The sequence below is a fragment of the Perca fluviatilis genome, chromosome 23 (assembly GCF_010015445.1).
Source record: "Perca fluviatilis chromosome 23, GENO_Pfluv_1.0, whole genome shotgun sequence".
Lineage (NCBI taxonomy): Eukaryota > Metazoa > Chordata > Actinopteri > Perciformes > Percidae > Perca > Perca fluviatilis.
Window position 1 is genome coordinate 5002873 of NC_053134.1, and position 20775 is coordinate 5023647.

Sequence of the window (20775 nt, forward strand, 5' to 3'; positions counted from 1 at the left end):
TGGTAATGATGCGTGTAATAATATGCTATTTTGTGTATATAGCGTATATTATTCATTTTTAATTTTTGCTATTGTTGTTGTAGTTTTTTGCTTTTTATACGTATGTGTACTATTGCAGCGTATATGCGTTATTTTTTTTTTAACTACTTTATTATTTTTTTATTTTTGCTCTTTGAGTGCGATGCTAATATGCTAATCATACGTTATGTGTATGCGTAAGTAATTTGTAATGATACTATGTTTACGAATACTATCGGCTAATATGTATGTTGCGTAATAGCGTAATGCGTATATTGCATTATGCTAATATGCATTAATACGTCGTTAGCTGCTATGCTGTTGCTATGTGTAATACGTATATGCATACGCTAATAATGAATGATAATGCGTATGTTTGCAATAATTATTTACATTTATCTATGTCAGCATATAATGCGAGTATGGTAATAATACGTTATATATCGCCTATGCATCATAATGTGGTTTCACGTAAGCGATCTGGTATTTTGTGTACATTACCTTTGTGTGCGTACGCAGCGTATGCATGCCGTATCTAATGCAGCAATGGATGCAATGCGTACGGCCAATACGTACGTACTGATGCTGACTCACATACTGCGTACGTACACTACGCAATGCGTACGTAATACTCATAATAATGCAATTTATATGCACGTATAAGCGCGTGTAATAATAATATATGTCATATGTGCGCCTTCACCCATACAATACGCGTAATATATAATAATGCTACGTATCTGCAATATGGGTATGTCTCGTAATAATCATAATACGCATAATAATACGTATATCATACAGTCTATATATATTGCTTGTAGACAGAGTATATGCTACCGTATAGGCGTACATTGCGGATGCATGCGCGAGTAATGCGTGATCACAGTCCAGTATAGCGTAATGCGCAATACTTATGCATGCCACATGCAATAATGAATTAGCGTAATGCTGCGTAATAATAATCGTATGAATACTAACGTATTAGCGTATGCGGCATACGTAACAAGTATGTGCAATTTTGTATATGCTGCGTAATATTATACTACATATGCGTTATAATATGTGACCATATCCTGCCTAGTAATATATAATGCGTATCATAATACATGCAATAATAATACATATAATGCTATATGCACTGCGATACATATGCTACTGCAATATATATGCAATACATATGCATACATGCAATACATACTCATACATGCTATGCAAGCTCACGTACATATACATGCACATCTCCCTGCATATAATATATAATAATACTGTATATATATACGTACGTATACATAATAATACATACATACACGTAATATATATAATAATAATGATATATATATTTACGTATATATATACCTCTCTCTCATATATACTCAGCCATATATATGTTTATATATATATGTTATTGTATATGTATATATATATATATATACATACATGTATGTGGTATATAAGTAGTATATATATATATATATATCTGTTCTATTATATGAATGTATATATATGTATATATATATATATATATATGTGTATGATAATATATATATATATCACTCATATATATATATATGCTATATGCTATTTATATTTCTACATATATACACATATATATACACACATACACACACACCCACATATATACACACACACATACATACATATATACACACATATATATATATATATACACATATACACACACACAGTACAGGCCAAAAGTTTGGACACACCTTCTCATTCATTGTTTCTTTATTTTCATGACTATTTACATTGTAGATTCTCACTGAAGGCATCAAAACTATGAATGAACACATATGGAATTATGTACTTAACAAAAAAGTGTGAAGTAACTGAAAACATGTCTTATATTTTAGATTCTTCAAAGTAGCCACCCTTTGCTTTTTTGATAGCGCTGCAAACCCTTCGTGTTCTCTCAATGAGCTTCATGAGGTAGTCACCTGAAATGGTTTTACCTTCACAGGTGTGCTTTGTCAGGGTTAATTAGTGGAATTTTTTCCCTTATTAAAAAAGCATGGTATGGTATGTATGGTAATGGAAAAATTACATTTCAGCATAATTCCTTATATTTTTATGTTTAATTCGTACTTTACTTCTCTCACAAATGCTGAAAGAGTTTCTCATTTCCCACATGCAGATTTTGATTCTAACTGCTGAGACGTCCAGTCTGGAACATAATGTGAGCACCGTTTGTCTGAACAGATCGGGGCTACAAGGTCACCCTAAAACTATAGTACGGGGAGGAGGAGGCGAAATGGCTCCGAGATGTCTTCATGTGTATCAGATTGCCTGTAAGAACTGTAGCGTCATAATAATCCAAGTGCGTGTGTGCTGTCACTCTGAAGATGCATAGAAGCCTGGTGTTCCTGTTCACTCATTTGAGAAACTGACTCCACACTGGGCTGCGGCCTTTTGTGAAATCATGTTGCTCCTATTTGCAAATATATATGTTTTTAATAAAATACAAAAAACAACGTGGTTCTAGTCTCAGACTGTCTTATTTGTTTCATTATACTAAACTCTGAAAAATCTTCCGCCTGCTGCAAAGGAAACTTCCACTACAGTATGTATGTGTGTATATATGTATGTATATGTATGTATGTGTATAACATTTTATTTACCTTTATTTAACCAGGAAAGAGAGATTGAGATTAAAAATCTCTTTTTCAAGAGCGTCCTGGCCAAGCCAGGCAGCAGTACAACCACACATACAGTACATACAAACACAAGATACACAAAAACACATAAAACTGAAAAAATCCCAAAGTCCCTCAAAGTCAACCACAATCCTAAACACATCAGGCAAAACATCGACTGCCTTCCAAGTCAGTCAACATCCTCTTAAAAGCGACCAATGAATATCAACAAATATAAACTTTAAAGTTCAGGGTGGCTCTTTTGGGATTTTGGAGTGACAGCACTCTGGCTTGTTTGTATTTCTTTGAACCAATCACAATCGTCCTGGGCGGCGCTAAGCCCCGGATGCAGCGACAGTGCCCCTGCAGAATGAACAGCAGAGATAGCGAAAGGGGAGGGACAAAGCCCGACCTCCGGCGTGTTTTCTCAGCACTGTACATCAGGTAAGACAGACCGGTCTAGGGTTGGTACAAAATGTTTCTTTATGTGCAGCTTTAAACAGTAAAACATTTTTTGTTGTCCCTGTGGACAGGTTAGTGGAGGAGAGAACGGTTCGCTGTACGACGTCTTTTTAGTTCACTAGTAAAAATAAATTAAAGCCGTAAATCTTCAGTCTAATGCCATTTCTACAGGTGATGTATATACAGGATTTGGTGTAATGGCCATTATTGAAGCTATTCGATTCTTAGTGGAGTATTGGCTGCATCGTTTGCATCAAATGAAAATGTTCTACATGTTCTGTGCATTAAATATGCATTTCCTCCAAATTCAGCCTGACCTGTGTTACATCTTCAAAAACTGGGATCTCCACTAGAAGTTCTGTCAGTTTGTAAAGGCGATGTGATGTTCAGCAGGGGAAAAGAGGTTCAGTTTGTTGTGTCATTGCTGCCTCTATTTTTCTGTAAGGAAACTTTGTAAAGGCACTGCAAAAAAAAAAGATTGTCTTCCTCAATTTATTGAATATTAATGTTAAATTCATTCAAACGGCTCCGAATGAAGTGGACGTACCGACTGACTGGAAGAGACTTGAGATCTCAGCAGCAGGCAGGCAGCTGACTGGCCTGCAGCTCTCTGAGAGTGTGTGTGTGTGTGTGTGTGTGTGTGTGTGTGTGTGTGTGTGTGTGTGTGTTTCAGTTAAGTCCATCTGTTGTTGTGTGTCAGCCCGAGGCAACGCATGAGAGACAGAGCGAGAGACAAAGGGAAAAAAAGAAAGACGGGAAGAAAAGATACACAAGTGGAGAAATTAAGAGTGTGTGTGTGTGTCTTGGTCCTCAGGCGGTGCTGTCTGTGTGTCTCTGCGGATCCCAGATGGAGCCAGAACTCAACAGAACACATTAGTCCACTTGGCGTGTACACACACACACACACACACACACACACACACACACACACACACACACACACACACACACACACACACACACACACACACACAGATATTCAGTGTAATTCTCCTGACAATCGGATCACCTGAGCCGCCGCTCGCCCTGCCGCAGCAAGATTTCTGGCTCCACTGGAACAGTCAAGAGAATTCCTACGGAAGCCCAGAGAGGCCCCTTATCGCTTTATTATGTATCACAACTTCAGGATTGAAAAGAACGAGGAAGGAAAAAACCCAACTCCCAGGCTGAGACTGAGTTTTTGCAGCAAGTGAAGAAGCTGGAGTGGCTCTGGGTTTCGTTTGCAAGCTAGGAGAAATGAGGGAAAGTAAAAAAGGAATGAAAGATTGGAAGATTTGAAAGCTCCACTGGATCAGTCATTTCCCAAGATGTTAGATTTGGACTAATTTGCTCAGAGACTTGACATTATCAGTTGAATGGCCTCCAGTTGGTGCTTCTGCAAACTGAGCTCTCCAACTGAATTTTACATTTAGGAGGAACAGGAAAGAAGTTTAAACATAGCTTAGTCTGAGCCAAGTGAAGAGTTGGAATGTAACTAAGTACATTCATTGTTACTATATTAAGTCTTAAATACTGTACAAATAAATACATGAATTAATACATTTGAGGTACTTTTAATTTTAAGCTACTTTATCATTATACTCCACTTCAACTTAGAAGTAAATATTGTACTTTTTACTCTACTACATTTGTCTGACAGCTTTAGTTTTTTTATTTCCGCTGAACCTTCCTCCATAGCGCTGCGGAGCAAGGTCTGGCTAGTCCACACAGCATTCCAGCATGGGAGAAAAACGTGCTCTGGTTTATTGGCATTTAAACCAATCACAATCGTCTTGGGCGGCGCCAAGTGCCGGACAGAGCCACGGTGCCGCTGCAAAATAGTCTCAGGAAGGATCTTTTTTTGGTGGAACACGTGTACGTTGAAAAGTTGTTTCTCAGATTGGACAGATAGTCTAGCTAGCTGTCTGGATTTACCCTGCAGAGATCTGAGGAGCAGTTAACCATAGTCCTCATAACACAAAAAGTGGAAGGTAACGGCCATCCGGCCCAAAAAGAATATTGTCGTGTAGTAATCTTCACCTTAGTAAAAAAAAAAACATTCAAGTACCACAATAGCAACTGCTGACTTGATGGTTTTTTTCAACTATCACTGCATACTAAAAGAGGTGCCATCAGAACAACAGCTGCTTCACACATTGTAGCATATATGACTTGCTCTTTTTATAACCAGCCAGTTTTGTGTCTCTTAATTGCCGTCTTTCTTTCCCAACTGCTGAAGGTGAAGCGTGACTTCCTGTGAAAATGTCATTACAGTCGACTTTTGTTGTAGAGCAAGAAGAGAAGGTGATGCTGAACAAAGTGTTGAGTTTAGTGTGAAACAAGTGATTAAATGTGTTGCCTCGATGTAGTCCAACATACGATCAAACTTACGAGGTTTTGTTGTTTCTTTTTAGTCCCTCAACTTTTTTTAATTTGCAACCTCTGAAAAATATTCTCATTAAATCGGAAGTTTTTGCTTTTCTGGCAATTTTAATTTACAGACAGTAGAGATATTACAAGAAATGAGGTTGAGTCATGCAACAAAGTCCCCAGCTGGACTTGTGAACTCAACAAGACCAAAGAAAAGGAACAAGACCACCACTGAAACACCCAGTATATCTCTTAACGTTGACAAAAACCTGGTCATAAGGCAAAATTATTGATCAGATTGTGTATCGTTTTGCCATCTGGAGCCCATTTTCAGTTGGTATTGTCATGTGATCTGTATCTAGATATCATTATCTTGAAAAAAACATATTAATGCCAGGTTTGAATGCAGACCACATCTAGAGGTTAAACTTTAAACTCCACCTTGAAAGATCAATTCAGTTCCCTTCATTGTCACTTTTTACATGTAAAGGCGAGAAACTTTACAAGACAGTTTTCAGCCCACTCTGACATCTCAACCCAGGCAGCATACCTTTTATGAACACATGTCTCTTGCTCGCACCTCCAAACACTCAATATCACAGTTGGTCACCATCTTCAAGGAGAATATGTCCTTTGAATATCTAACGGATGCTTGGGGCAAGGAAATTGGCTCTGAAACATCTCTTGAGCTTTAGAAAAAAAAAGAGCTCAGTAGAATTAAGGATTGTTCTGTCAATGCAAGACATTCAATTTAAAACTATGCACCGTATACACTATTCAAAAGGTCAAGCTGAATAAAATCTACCCCTCCGTTTCCCCTAAATGTGACAAATGTGAGTCGGAGGACGGGACTTAACTCTTCTGGTCATGCCCCTAAGGCCATAAGTTGTGGGAGGAGATATTTCAATGGTACAGGGTAATACTTGGGAAGTAATACTCGGGAAAATTAAACTCAAGGGTGTCCTGACTGTAACTTTCCAATACTGGGCTGTTCTGAATACTAGTTTCAACTGGCTCTCCTGTTTGACATGGTTGCGGGGTTATTTTGAGGGAATGGAAATCTTCATCCCCTCCTCGTTACTAGTACTTGGTACTCTATTTCTAAAAAGCCTTTACACACCGGGGGCGTGACAAATAAACGGCATGAAAACCTAAACAATCACCTGTGAATATTTCGCATTAAATCTATTTAGGCCGGCAGCGATGCAAATTTGCGACAGTTAAAATGGACAGAATAAAAGGTTAGAAAATTGTCACTAGCTACCACGGACAGTTCCAGACATATTTCAGGATGTTTTTGGAACACTTTGAGGTACTTCTGGAGATACTGCTAAAGTAAAAAAAAAAAAAAAAAAAAAAAAAAAAAAAAAAAAAAGGAAAAAAAAAAAAAGAGAGAGATAGATAGATAGATAGATAGATAGATAGATAGATAGATAGATAGATAGATAGAGAGACTTTAGACCTCAGACAGGATTGTGGACCAAAGAGTCCAACAGACGGATGGACATCTTCGTCTCTTAACGGGACAGAAAACAAAATCATTCATTTTTTTAATGAATGATTGCCTTTATTGTCATTGCATGTCTAAATACAACGACCTTTTTCTGTCTCTCAAACACACACTCACATACTTATTATCTTCATCCGTCTGTACAGGGCAGTTTTCCCTCTGTCCCTTTAAATCTGCATCTCGGCTCATCATTTCTCTCTCTCAGGAGAGCTCGATGCCCTGCTTGACAACAGATGGAGCCCTGAGGCACTGGGACCCCACACACACGCGCACACGCACGCACGCACGCACAGCTGGCAGCAGTGGGGTGGGGTAGGAGGCAAGCTGTGGTAAAGACTGATGTCAACATCAGTATGAATGCATGCACACACACACACACACACTCACTCACTCACAGAGAGAGCCCGTGGTTATGTGGATATATGTAGATGAACGGGGGTGAACACACACAGAAGATTTATAGTGGAGGAATGCACTCAGTCTCTGCTGACACACACACACACACACACACACACACAAAAAAAAAACACACACACACACACACACACACACACACACACACACACACACACACACACACACACACACACACACACACACACACACACACACACAAAAACAGGAAATATCTGACTAGATTTAAAACAGAAAATCAAATCAAAAGACGGATTCACACAGAGGGAGTTTGCTCTCTTTGCATTTATGTATTTACCACAGTTCACACTTGAATTTGGAGCCAATTTGAAGGTACTTCATAGTCACATACACATAGCAAAATTCATTCTCTGCATTTAACCCAACCCTCAAGGGAGCAGTAGGCAGCCATTTATAGCACCCGGGGACCAACTCCAGATCTGAGCCAGTGCCTTGATTAAGGGCACTGACTAGAGAACCTAGTATATGTTGTTTTTTGACTAATTTGAGTTACATAAGTTCAAAAACACTGAGCTGGGAGGGCATTTGGGGATTTTGGGACCACTGTTTGGCATAATATCAGTGTTTTCCTCTGGTGACTCCATCCATCCATTTGAGTCTGACTCCTGCTCAGCAGCACGTAGAGTCACAGACTTCTTTTCTCCCCATCAACTTTCTTTATCAAATCCTGGTGGATCACCAAGCAAACCAATGCATGCTGGGAGATGTAGTCCCTCCTGTGTGCCATGGGTCTGTCCTAACAAGTCAGAGGATCACTGAGACTGGCTGGTAAACTGACATCCTTTTATCTTCCACTCCTGAATAAGACGGTGAGATACCGCAAGTCTTTATCTTCACCTTCAAGCAGTGGCGGAACGTAACTAAGTACATGTACTCAAGTACTGTACACATTTGAGATACTTGTACTTTACTTGAGTCTTTTCATTGCACTTTCTACTTATACTCCGATACATTTCAGAGAGAAATATTGTACTTTTTACTCCGCTATATTAATATGACAGCTTTAGTTACTAGTTACTCCACAAATTAAGATTTTTACACACAAAACACATGTAGTTTATACATGTGTTACATTTTTTATTATAAATTAAACTATCCAACAATATACAGGCCTTCAAGTCCAGCTGAAATGATTACACCATTATACATTTAGTTGATTGACAGAACTGTTTGGATCGTTACTGGTTTCTGAAATGTGGGGGATTTTCTGCATTGTGTAGTTTTACTTAAAGCTACTGTACATTGTGTAAGAATTTCTCCCATCTAGCAGTGGAATTGTATATGACAACCAACTGAATATTACTTTCTAGGCCTTCCCATTCCAAGCGTGTTTTAACTACGGTGGCTAAACCGGAAATGAGCTCTTAGTGTCTCCATCGTTTACAATTACGCAGCTGTCATGTTGCGTTGTCGTTTTAATTCTCTTTATCGCTTCCCTGGCGAGTAATCTCCCCTTGGCATTCGTCACGGTGCCACTGAGTGCAAGAGGGCGAAAGGCGGAGGTAAGTCCCTCTTTGGCTAATGTATTTTAAAGATGGAGGCGCAACATGCCGGCCGTCATTCAAGAGACTTGCTCGTATGTATTCTGAATGATTCTGAATGGCAGATTCTACGCTTACGAGAATACTTTGATTAGTTGGAGGAAGTAATTACACATGAATGAGCACATATTTGTGAAAGAAAGTTTTTTTTTGCTAAGAATCAACTCAAAAGATTACACAATGTAGGTTATACTTTACGTACATTTTCCTGATGATACATATTTTTACCTAAGTAATATTTTCAATGCAGGACTTTTACTTTAAGAGTATTTTTACAGTGTGATATTAGTAATTTTACTTAAAGGAATACGCCACCGTTTGTTGAAATAGGGCTTATCATGGTCTCCCCTGGCTGTAGATAGGTGGGCCAACGCATTTTTTGTCTCAGTGCAAGTAATTAGGTTGTTTTTTTGTCTTTTGTTGGCTCACTTTTACTCACAACATGCTAACCGGCAACATAGGATTGCATTCACTACACTAAGCTAACTAGCGGCGGCGCTGCCGGTGTTGCACTGGACTAAAACGATGCATGCACAGAAAATGCGTTGGCCCACCTATCTACAGCTAGGGGAGACTGTGATAAGCCCTATTTCAACAAACCGTGGCGTATCCCTTCAAGTAAAGGATCTGAATACTTCTTCCACCACTGCCTTTAAGACACCTTCAAGGAAGTCCATCATGGACGATCACCTGAACGTTTAACACCACCTCCCTGTCCGAGAAAAGCCCTGCAGCATCTGTACGTCCCTCCATGCTCAAATGTTGGGGTTTTGTTTGAAAGTAAAATACGATTTAGTGTAACTTTTAAGAACCCAGGGATCATTTTACATGCCGTTATTCCCTCACACCTTGACTCATGCATGCCTCTTCACAAAAATCTATTAACTGACTTTACAGAACTCAGCTGCCAGGCTTGCAGAACCATGAGGCTCGTCCATGTCACGCCTGATTTATCCTCCTAACAATATGTTTTAGAATTGATTTTAACCTCTTATTTATTACGGGTAATGCTCTTCTTGGCCTTGCACTTTGCTATATTTTGGACCATACAAGTCTGAAAGTAGCTCTAGATCTTCAGGCAGATGTCTCTCTGTTCCTGAGTCACAAACTGAACCAGAGTGGACAGTCTTCCCAGTCAGGGCCCCGAGGCTCTGGAACAACCTGCCTGAGGCAAAAAGGCTGGCTAAGGTAGACCATCTTTGAAATGTCCACTTAAAACATTTTTTTTTTTATCAGAGAGCTTATCCTTTTCCTTATTTTTTGGGGGGGATTTTCCCTTTATTTAGACCGTGACAGTGGATAGACATGAAAGGGGGAGAGAGACGGGGGATGACACGCAGCAAAGGGCAGCAGGTCGGATTCAAACCTGCACCACTGCAGGACTCAAAGAACATGGGCCTAAGGCTCTCACTGGGTGAGCTAGAGGCCTTAAGTTTGGTTTTGTTGTTTTGCTGTATAATATGATTCATAATTCATTTGATTTTAATTTGCTGCCCTCTGTGAATGTACTTTGTAACCTGGGTTTTGAAAAGCTCTATAAATAAGGAATATTATCCTGATTATATTACAAGAGCACCACAGAGAGTCTCCTAACCATTTGCGTCACGGTATGGTTGGAGTGCAAAGCTTTAACCTCAGAGATACTGTGGCAGAAAAAGTTGAAAATATCTATATTGGCCATCTGCAACTAATGCAGAGTGTCAGCGTACTGGATGACCTATCAGGAGCTGACACTTTTGGCTGGGTTCTGGGAATGTGGACACGGGTTGACTTGTAGTGAGAATCAGCTCCAGTTAGTAGCACCCAGCTAAGCTTCGGGAAAATGTTGACACCTGGAATTAGACCAGCATACTGATTCTGGTGCGTCATCGATCACGAGTCTGGAGGGAGTCCAACAGCCAGGTGTGCCAGGTTTACTGAAGGGCATGTTTAGCAAAGAAAATTTGCTAGCTGGGTCTGAAGCATCTTTAACAGTAGCACCAGGGTCTGTCAATGGTTTTCAGAACATTTGGACCAGTAGAACCCAATTATCTGACAATATATGTCTCCAGACTACTACACTCCTCAACACACTGTTCAAACACATAGATTGACCGGATGATGGCGCTAAATAAAACATTAAGGGATCACCTGTGATTACAATTCATCCTGAGGGGAACATAAATGTCAGTACCAGTAATAATAGTAGCAGTAATAAATTTTATGTCAATCGATCCTATAGTTCTGGGAACCATGAATTGCTGCCAATCCATTTGTTAGACGTTGAGATATTTCACAGAATAAGTCAAATTTACATAAACTGATGGCAATATGGGATTTATCTTCTGGGGGCCATGAACATTAATGGCAATCCATCTAAAAGTTCTTGAGATATTTCAATCTGAACGGACCGGAAGACATTGACATCCCTATGCTTGGCCCTTTGCTATTTAGTCTTTATATGCTTCCTCTTGGTAAAATTATTAGTAGTTTCGAAGGTATATCTTACCATTGTTATGCTGATGATATCCAGTTATATTTATCTTTTAGCCCCGATAAGCTAGACAAACTGTCCTTGTTGCACAATTGTTTAGCCTCCATTAACAAATGGATGGCTGACAATTTCTTGCAATTAAACTCTGACAAAACTGAGGTGATGATCTTTGCCCCAGATAACATTACCCTTAGGATTAGGCAGGCCATTGGGTCTCTATCAGTTTCAGACTGTAATGCTGTGCGTAATCTGGGTGTCATTTTTGACAAATCTATGTGTTTTAACAGTCATGTGAAGTCTGTGGTTCGTTCCTGTTTTTTTCCATCTCAGGAACATTGCTAAAATTAGATCTGTGGTTTCTCAAAGAGAGATGGAGATGCTTGTTCATGCTTTTGTTTCCTCTCGTTTGGATTATTGCAATGTACTATACACCTGCTTAAACAAATCATCCTTGGGCTCACTGCAAGTCGTACAGAATGCAGCAGCAAGACTTTTATCTAAGACCAGCGGGAGGGTCGCACATTACTCCTGTGCTTAAAGCTCTTCACTGGCTACCGATTGGTTTTAGAGTGAATTTTAAAATTTTAACTATTACCTATAGAGCCTTACATGGCCAAGCTCCCTCGTACATCCAGGAACTACTGCACGCACACACTCCTGGTCGCTCTTTGAGGTCTTCAAGCCAGGAGCTCTTAATTGTTCCTAGAACACGTTTTAAAACAAGAGGTGATCGTGCATTTTCGGTGGTGGCCCCAGGGCTCTGGAACTCTCTCCCTTTAGCCTTGAGAGTTTAGGATTCTCTGGAAACCTTTAAAAAACACCTGAAGACTCATCTTTTTAGACAAGCATTTTATTAGCCATATAGCTTTGTATGTGTTGTCTTTGCTCTGTTTTTGTTTTACTGTAAAGCACTTTGTGACCCCTTTTGTCTGTGAAAGGTGCTATATAAATAAAGTTTACTTACTTACTTACTATAGCTGCTAGCATGGCTAAAAATAGACCGTTATATTAGGATATTATTTTCTTCTTCCACATTCCATTTATTGCACCATCTATGCATCTGGTTTGTAGGGCTCCGTTCTAACTGGCTGTGTTGGTATAGCAGAACATACATGTTGCCAAAAATGACATCTAACTGTTTCTACAACTGGGGTGTATACCTGCAACATTTTCTACCTGCTGTCTTTTATTGAATACGAGTTGTTTGCCTGTAATCGCTAAGCCAAATCGCAAATGCGAGTTAGTCTGGAACCTCTCAGTTCATTTTCAATTTCCAAAGGGGCATTATCAAAGGCCATAGACCAAAACGCCTCTGGACCCAGTTGTTTTTCAAAAATGCCACGCTCCTCTTTACTATGCTAGGTTTATGAAGGTGAAGTGTCCCGGCGCCCCGGGTGAGCAAGCCAAAAAAGACGTATCAAGTATTTTGCATAAACCGCGGAGGCTCTGCGAGTTGTAAGTCATCCTCTAAAAGGGTCTGACCGGCTGAAAGTCTATCTGAATCGTAGGGGGACCAGACGCATCTGCCAGAGAAAATCATCCAGGATAATCGCAGGAACATCCGGCGCTGTGTGTTGCCATTGTCTAACTCTGTTCTCTTCAGGAAACAACAACAAACTTTGAGCAAGCTACACCCTGAAAATGGCAAGTTTTAAAGAAAATTTGGATGGTGCAACAAGGCAGGCCTGCTCGGTTCTTTTGGGGAACGATTGTATACATTTACAAAGAATATGTTTACGGCATTTACTCTCTAACTGGTATGTTTTGGGACAGATTGGTTTGGGATTGGTATAGATGAAGTACACACGACGACACACTGGTAAGACCATGTATCTAGCTAATTTAAATAGTTCATGTTACTGTATTGTGTGAACAGTAACCTTCATTTAATATTGTATGTGGAGTTTTCTTTTGCGGGCTGCAAATGTTCCACCAAAACAAGTTCCTTCCCGAGAATATTTTGCAGAGGCACGGTCTCTGCAACCGGAGCTTAGCTACGCCCAAGACAATCGTGATTGGTTTAAAGAAATGCAAACAACCCAGAATGTTTTTGTTTTTTTTCCTCCTATCCCAAAATAAATCTTTGGTGTAGCTAGACCTTACTCCACAGCTCTGTGGAGATAGGTCTGGCAATGCGAGACTACTCAGAGTGTTATGTATGTTCTATGCCCTGAAATGCTGTATTGTTTTGCTACAGCATGAATATTTTGTTCCATTACATCATTGGAACAAATTGTATCTCCAGTGTAAGAGACCTTCACATTCTCAGACAATTTGAGGGATCAAGTTTCTAGACTCCCAACTCTAGTAGGCTCAAATTAAAACCCTTCGGAAGATGTCAACACTTCCCTGTAATCCAGTTAAAACCAGGCCTTTTCTGAGTTCTTGACAAGTTGACATCTTTGATATACAAGGTTTTCACCTGACATCTGTGGTGCCGCCTGGTCTGGCCGACAGCATGTGACATCACCTTTAGCTCATCATGAAACGGCCTTTTAATCATTTAACATCAGTGTTAAGGTCAGTAAGGGAAGTAAATGTCAAACCTAATCTGAGCGGATAGAAATAAACAGGAGGCTTTGACTGAAAGTGAATTTCTAATGTGATTAATATATGTGGACAGGAAGGAAGTGTCTTGACATATATAATACAGAGCCACAGCGATCTTATTAGCTCGTTTGGGAATGGAGAAGAAAAAAGGAAATGCACGCTGTCACACAGCTAGGACAGAAGTGTAAAACACAAACGATTATGAAGACAGAAGAAGGAGGACAGGGAAAGAGAAAGGAAAGAAGGGAGTATAAACATCAAACAGGGTCATACAGAACTGTACAATCATTTTTTGGGAGGTAGAACTACTGCTGAGAGGCTGACAGCTTAACAGCATGAACCAAAACCTGTAGCCCAGAAAGAAAGAAAAAATATCCCAATGTTGCCCTAAATACTATAAAGTCTAATAGGAACCAGGATAAAGGATCCACCAATAATCGCAAAGTGAGGATGCTGATAGCTCCTTTTGGCCGCAGGTACTTTTTTCAATCCTGCCCCCCCCCCCAAAAAAAGTTTCTGATAGGAACAGGAACCATCAGGGTGGAGTTCCCAGAGCTGAACGTCACTAGCTGCTCAAACACAGGCCTTACAACTACTTCATCTCGCATACAACATTCATTCATGTTGCAAACTAAGATTGGTTATTGTACCTAAAGCCCCTTTTACATATGCACTGCACCCCTGAACTTATCTAGACATTACCCGGAGGAGCTGTATGCGAGCACGCAAATGTCCGAATCAGCTGAACTGAACATTAAACAGACTTTACCCCTGCCAGCTCCCTAGTACAAAGTCTATGTAATGTCCGATTGAGCCCATGTGTGAATGAAGCAGGTTATTCTTCAGAGAATTTACCGCCAGCGAGTGGGCGTGTTGATGACTTTTCTATATTGCGGCTGCTGCGAAATGGAAAGAAAACCGCCGAGGGTGAAGAGAATGTCTAACTGGAGGGATGACGAGCTTCGGGAACTTCTGTCAGTAGGAGCAGACACAAAAATTCAAGGACACATTCAAGGAAGGGCAAGAAACGTTTAGTTTCAAGTGCCATTTCGACTACTTTCAAATACTTTAACTTCACGTCTCAGTTGAATTCATTCAACATCAGCTGTTACTACCATACAAATCTATTTGGAAAAGCTTCAATAACCAGCTACCTCATGAGTCTAACAATAAGCAGGGACAGAGTTGGCATTGAGTTTCAGTACAACAAGGTGCAGTCCTTACTTTGATGCCTATATTTTGAGTTTAAACACATCTTTCTAAAGAATCATTTTTTCTCAATAGGCTAAAACTCTCAAAAGCAACAATGTATAAAAGCTAAACGCCCATGCAAGAACTGACTGAGGGTCAATTCCCAGAGCTAATCTCACTGTGCATCCCCCCGACACACAGGAAGAAAAGGAGGACAGAGTGTTTTCTTTGCCTGATATGAGTACAAATTGATGAACCCAACAGTAATTGTACGAAGGACAAAGAGTTGGCTGACTTCCCAACAAAAAGGGGCAGCCAGGGAAGGGGGAGCCGTTGTCTCTTGTCTAATTTGGATTAGCACAGAGATAAAAGTTAACAGTTTCGTTTTTATTCAACGAGAGCTGACAGGAAGTCAAATATCAGAGGAAACAATTGACGTCAAAGGAAGAAGAAGCCTTCAGCAGCCTTACCTAGCTTGGGCAGTGAGTACTGAACTTTGAAGTAGTCCTGGTAAAATCCCAGAAGCCTCTTGGTGATGTGGAGAGCATAGTCCCCTGCTCCGCTAGAAATTGCGTCTGGTCGAGCGTACAAGCGGATCTAAAAAAAAAAAAAAAAAAAAATTAAACAAAACCAAAAAAAAAAAAATTAAAAAAAAAAAAAAAAAAAAAAAAAAAAAAAAAAAAAAAAAAAAAAAAAAAAAAAAAAAAAAAAAAAAAAAAAAAAAAAAAAATGAAATCATTTTTTAAAAGATTATTTTTGGGGCAATTTTAGACCTTTATTTCCACAGGACAGATAAAGAATTGAAAGGGGAGAGAGGGGGGAATGACATGCAGCAAAGGGCCGCAGGTCGAAGTCGAACCCACGGCCGCTGCGTCGAGGCGTAAACCTCTATATATGGGTGCCTGCGCTACCAACTGAGCTAACCCGGCCATGAAATAATGCAATCATGTTGAGTTTTGGTTAAAATCTGCAGAGACACGGAAATTAAATTTGAGGGGTTTTTTTTGTCTAAAGGTACACAGTCAAAGAAATGGAACCAGGCCAGTGTTAGGCAGGTCAGGACTACAGGAAGGATAAGTGGATCAGGCCGAGCTCATGTTCAGCTCCCCAGACAAAATAATGGAGTCAGGTTGAGTTTTGGTTTAAATCTACAGGAATAAAAGTAGATTTACAGCTGCAAGCAGGTGCTTTAGGTGGATAGCAACAGTTTTCACAGTTAAAAGTAAAAAAAGAATTCGGTAACCCTCCGTTCAAGGTTCTTGTTTCCACTGCCACCTCAATTTCTTTCAATACTTCTGTTTCCACTTCAATATTTCAACACTGTTGCTGCTTTTGTTTTGCTAAAATATTTATACTGATGGAACAATTGTCCTGTTTTTGTTTTATTTGCCATTTAGTTTTATGTTACGCCATTGTTTTAAAAAAAAATTATTATATATATATTATTGATTATGTGGCACGTTTTCTTAAAAAATGCGATGGAATATGCAGGATATTTATGCAATTTTATGGAAAGAAATTGCGGGAACTTGCAAAAATTGCAGGAAATTGCAAAAACTGTGGTTTGATGAAAAAGAGAAAAAACAAGTGATTCCCCAACACCCTGCTTTTCGATGATGTTCACGCATAATTACGTCACTTCATAATGTTCCCATGGCAACAGGGTAAAATATCTGCTCTTAGGTTTCTGTTAAGATATGTGACTTTTTTGCAATGAAAATGCGGGGATTATGGAATCATGCAGGCCCGCATATTTTGCGTGGAAATCGGCAATTTATGCGGCGAAAGTGCGGCATATTTGAAAAAAAAAAAGCAGCCCCGCATAAATATGCAGACTTTGGCTGATGATGCATTGAATTATGCATTATCGCGGTTTTCTGGAGGGACTGGTATATACAGTATGTTCCTGTGTGTTCAATTGGTTGGGTCGGTATAGTTGGCCCAGCTTTATTCAGTTTGTTAAGTTATTATAGCCTGAGTGAAGTTCCGTTTAGTTGACCTTTTTAAATGGGGGCTGATCTTACTGCATATTTTCTAAATTGTTTGATTTTTGGCTTACATAAGAGCTTCTTTCTGAAATTCCACCTGTGACTCCTCGTGTCTGCCAGCTCAGTCTCTTAAAAAGGACAAAGACCTGCACTGTAGCTTCATTAGTTTAGAGTAGTGCATGTGCCTGCTGGCTAACACACCACACGTTTGTCCGTGTGATTGGATCATGCAAGGGAAGATAATACGTTTTCATGTGCTTTATTTCCGGTTTATTGCAAATCCACACTCCACAAATCAAGTTGCTGACCTTTATGCATATTTTACAAAGTTTTTTTTAACATGTTTTAGTGCATGAAAATAAAAATAAAAAGTTTAATTTCATCAGTGAGTTAACCTTAAATATACAGTACATCAGTACACATGAGCTGTTCTGCCAAACGCCAATCAATAATCAATACAGACACGTCACAGGACTGCAGTGACTTCGCTGGTGACCTCATTGAAAGACCGACATGCTGTGTGTGTGTGTGTGTGTGTGTGTGTGTGTGTGTGTGTGTGTGTGTGTGTGTGTGTGTGTGTGTGTGTCTCCAGTTGGTGGGATGTCCAGGAGATTACGAAACATTTCTGTGGGTTTCAGACCCCTTCTATAATTTGGTAGAGGATCTGTGGGGATAATAAAAGGTCCATTTCATCTTATTTTAGCTAATCTTAATACATCACTTCACCCTCTTCCCCGTCACAGTGAATCACTCAGTCAGGCTAAACCATTACAAAAAGCTACTGGACATATGCAAAGTGTTATAGTTCCCATCACAACAGAACAAAATAAGGACACTTTAAACTATGCAATATATATGCAAATATAAGAGTCTGCAGCCATGCTAGCATCTCTGTGAGGCTCATGGGAATGTCTTTAGTTCTGCAGCTATTTGGTCATAAACCAAAGTACAGGACACCATAAAATGTTGACCTGATGATGGCGCTAGATGAAATGTCAGAGGATCACCAAAGTTATCACACAGTTCATTCAGAGGGAAACCTAAATGTGTGGTCTAAGCTTCAGGAATCCATCCAATCGACGTCGAGACATTTCACCAGAAATCACAAATATCAGTCAGTAGATTCCTCTGAGGATCATGAATGTTTGTAGGAAATTCCATGCCAATCCATCCTATACTTGTTGAGATTTTTTGACTACGGCATTCCCATATGTAGAGTAAAGACTTCAATCAGAAAAAAAGAAAGAAACTGAGTCCTAAAACAACATTTAAATGTTGGTTGTAAACATTTTATAGAAGCTGTGTTTGTAGAGAACAGACAGAGGCAGTCTGCTGTGAGATGTTCACGGTTAACCTTCAGAAAACACACCAGAGCATTTTGTGTCCGTCTGTGAAACCTTTGCAACATCCGTGCAAATGAAAGGGAAAACATCAAGTCTCTTGGGATTCTGCAACTCCTGTCAAAAGCGTTTCACTTCAGTGACTACCAAGTGATTCTTTAAACTGAAGTGATTCTTTCAGCCTGACAGACACACAGACATTTGCTCCATCCGAGTCAGTCTTTTTTCAAAATAAAAAATTAATTTGGCAAGTTTGGACGAAAAAAAAAAAAAGAGCTGCTGTCTGATCCAATAGAGATCCAGCGTCATATCAACATATCTTCCAACTGCACACAGATATCTAAAGCCTCTGTTCATTGTTCTGTAAGAAAGAATTGGAACATGAATTGATTATAATTGATTAATATTGATAAACATTGATTCAGCTAGTCTTACAATCTGTCCTGTAGCGAGGGCGACAAAGAGGAACAGTCAGCGGTCCCCAGAATCATCAGTATTCATTCACCGAGAAGGAAAAATAAACACTGGCTGCCTACAGTGTGCATCACACCATTTGTGCCTTCTGTGTTTGTGTAAAGAAGGATTTATAGAGCATTTAGAGGTTACAGAGGTTACTTTCTTTCTATTTTTAATTGGATTATGCATTGGAGAGTTCCCAGATTAAGCCCCTCTGAGGTTGTTTTTGCATCGCTCCGTCACATGCACATGCACCTCTGCACAAATACGTTTAAAACAAGAACTATGATTGGTCAGCTTGGTTTTTTTCTCCTATTGGTGTCTGATGCCGACAACATCAAGCAACGACTCTGTCATCATTAAGTAACCACTGCTGTCTATCACAGTGAATGAAAGGACATAAACATGGCAATTGCACAGCAGTAGCCTTTTCACCCACCGCCTACAATATGACATCTTTTATCTCGTGCAAATATGTTTACTTACATGTACTTTTACTTGTGTTACTGAAGTAGCGTAAGAAGTATAAAGTAGCATGAAATAGAAATATTTAAAAAGGTATAATATGCAATGCCTTCCTCAAAAAACAATGTTTAAACTAACTAACTAAAATGAATCCCTCTCAGTCATCACTTATGACCAGACCCAAACGCAATCTGCAGTTTATTTTGTTGTACAGTTTTTTTTCAGCGGTGATCCAGAATCTGCGGAATCTGCTTGGTGGGGAGATGTCTTTTTATTAGTTTCAAAATCAGTGAAAAATGCTGCAGGATTCTGCAGAAAGCGCAGATTCTGTGTGGCCCTGCTTCCAACCCACTAGAAGTGTTGGGTGGTGTCTGTATCTGCAGACACCCTGCCCCTCTGCCTCGATTCTGTCTTTTGTTATTTTTATGAGTGCAGGACGTTTATGGGCGTCAACAAAGGGCCTTTGGGCCCCACGTGGAAATTTTAAATCATTTGAAAACTGAACCCTCCTTTTAATAAAGTGTCAAAGTATTATATACCCAATACCAAAAATCTGCCTCAGGGGCCTTTATAATCTGTATAGAAGGCGACACCCACTGTCCTCAGAGCCTCGATTCAGATAAAGAAAAATACCAACTAAATAAAAATAATACCAAATAAAATTACAGTATATAGACAATCCAAATGACCCATCCATCCATCCATCCATCCATCACATATGAAGAAAAAAGGAACTAGCATGTGAAACAGTTTCCAGGTGTCGCCAAACCGCTAGAGCCTGAGCCACACTACCTCCTCTCCACCATGACAGATCTGTGTTTATATGAGCTGTAAGTCTCCTGGAATAATTCCGTGCTCTCTGTTTGTGTAACAGTTCATCAGTCTGACCCATTAACTACACACAAACGCTGTCAGCTGACGGGCGGTGGTGATGTCACTGATCAATACGCATGCATCAGCTGCAGTGAATGAAAAAATAATCTGCCTGGACATAGCTACAACTGTTACTCTGTGTGTGTGTGTGTGTGTGTGTGTGTGTGTGTGTGTGTGTGTGTGAGAGATGGTTTTACTGTCAGAGAGAGTAACCACCTTACTGTCAACTGAAGGACAACAGAGAACGGCTATCAAACAGTACACACACACACACACACACACACACACACACACAGATCAAAGACACACTCACAGGCACAAACATAGTGAAATACACACATCTTTTTCACATAAAGACAGAAGCGAGTGGACACATACTGTATACAAACACAACGACGTAATGCTGCTGTATCACTGCTGTCATTTCTCCCCACACACACACACACACACACACACACACACACACACAC

The 20775-nt window shown here is 39.7% G+C and overlaps 1 protein-coding gene across 5 annotated transcripts in view; it reads right to left on the bottom strand.

Annotated features, from left to right (window-relative positions):
* Positions 1–20775, bottom strand: part of LOC120553207 (thyrotropin-releasing hormone-degrading ectoenzyme-like) — a 265616-nt gene that overhangs the window by 176020 nt on the left and 68821 nt on the right. For all 5 annotated transcript variants that reach the window (XM_039791371.1, XM_039791372.1, XM_039791373.1 and 2 more), the window contains one exon: positions 15654–15780. In XM_039791371.1, the coding sequence (XP_039647305.1) occupies positions 15654–15780 (127 nt within the window). The remainder of the gene's footprint in view (positions 1–15653; positions 15781–20775) is intronic.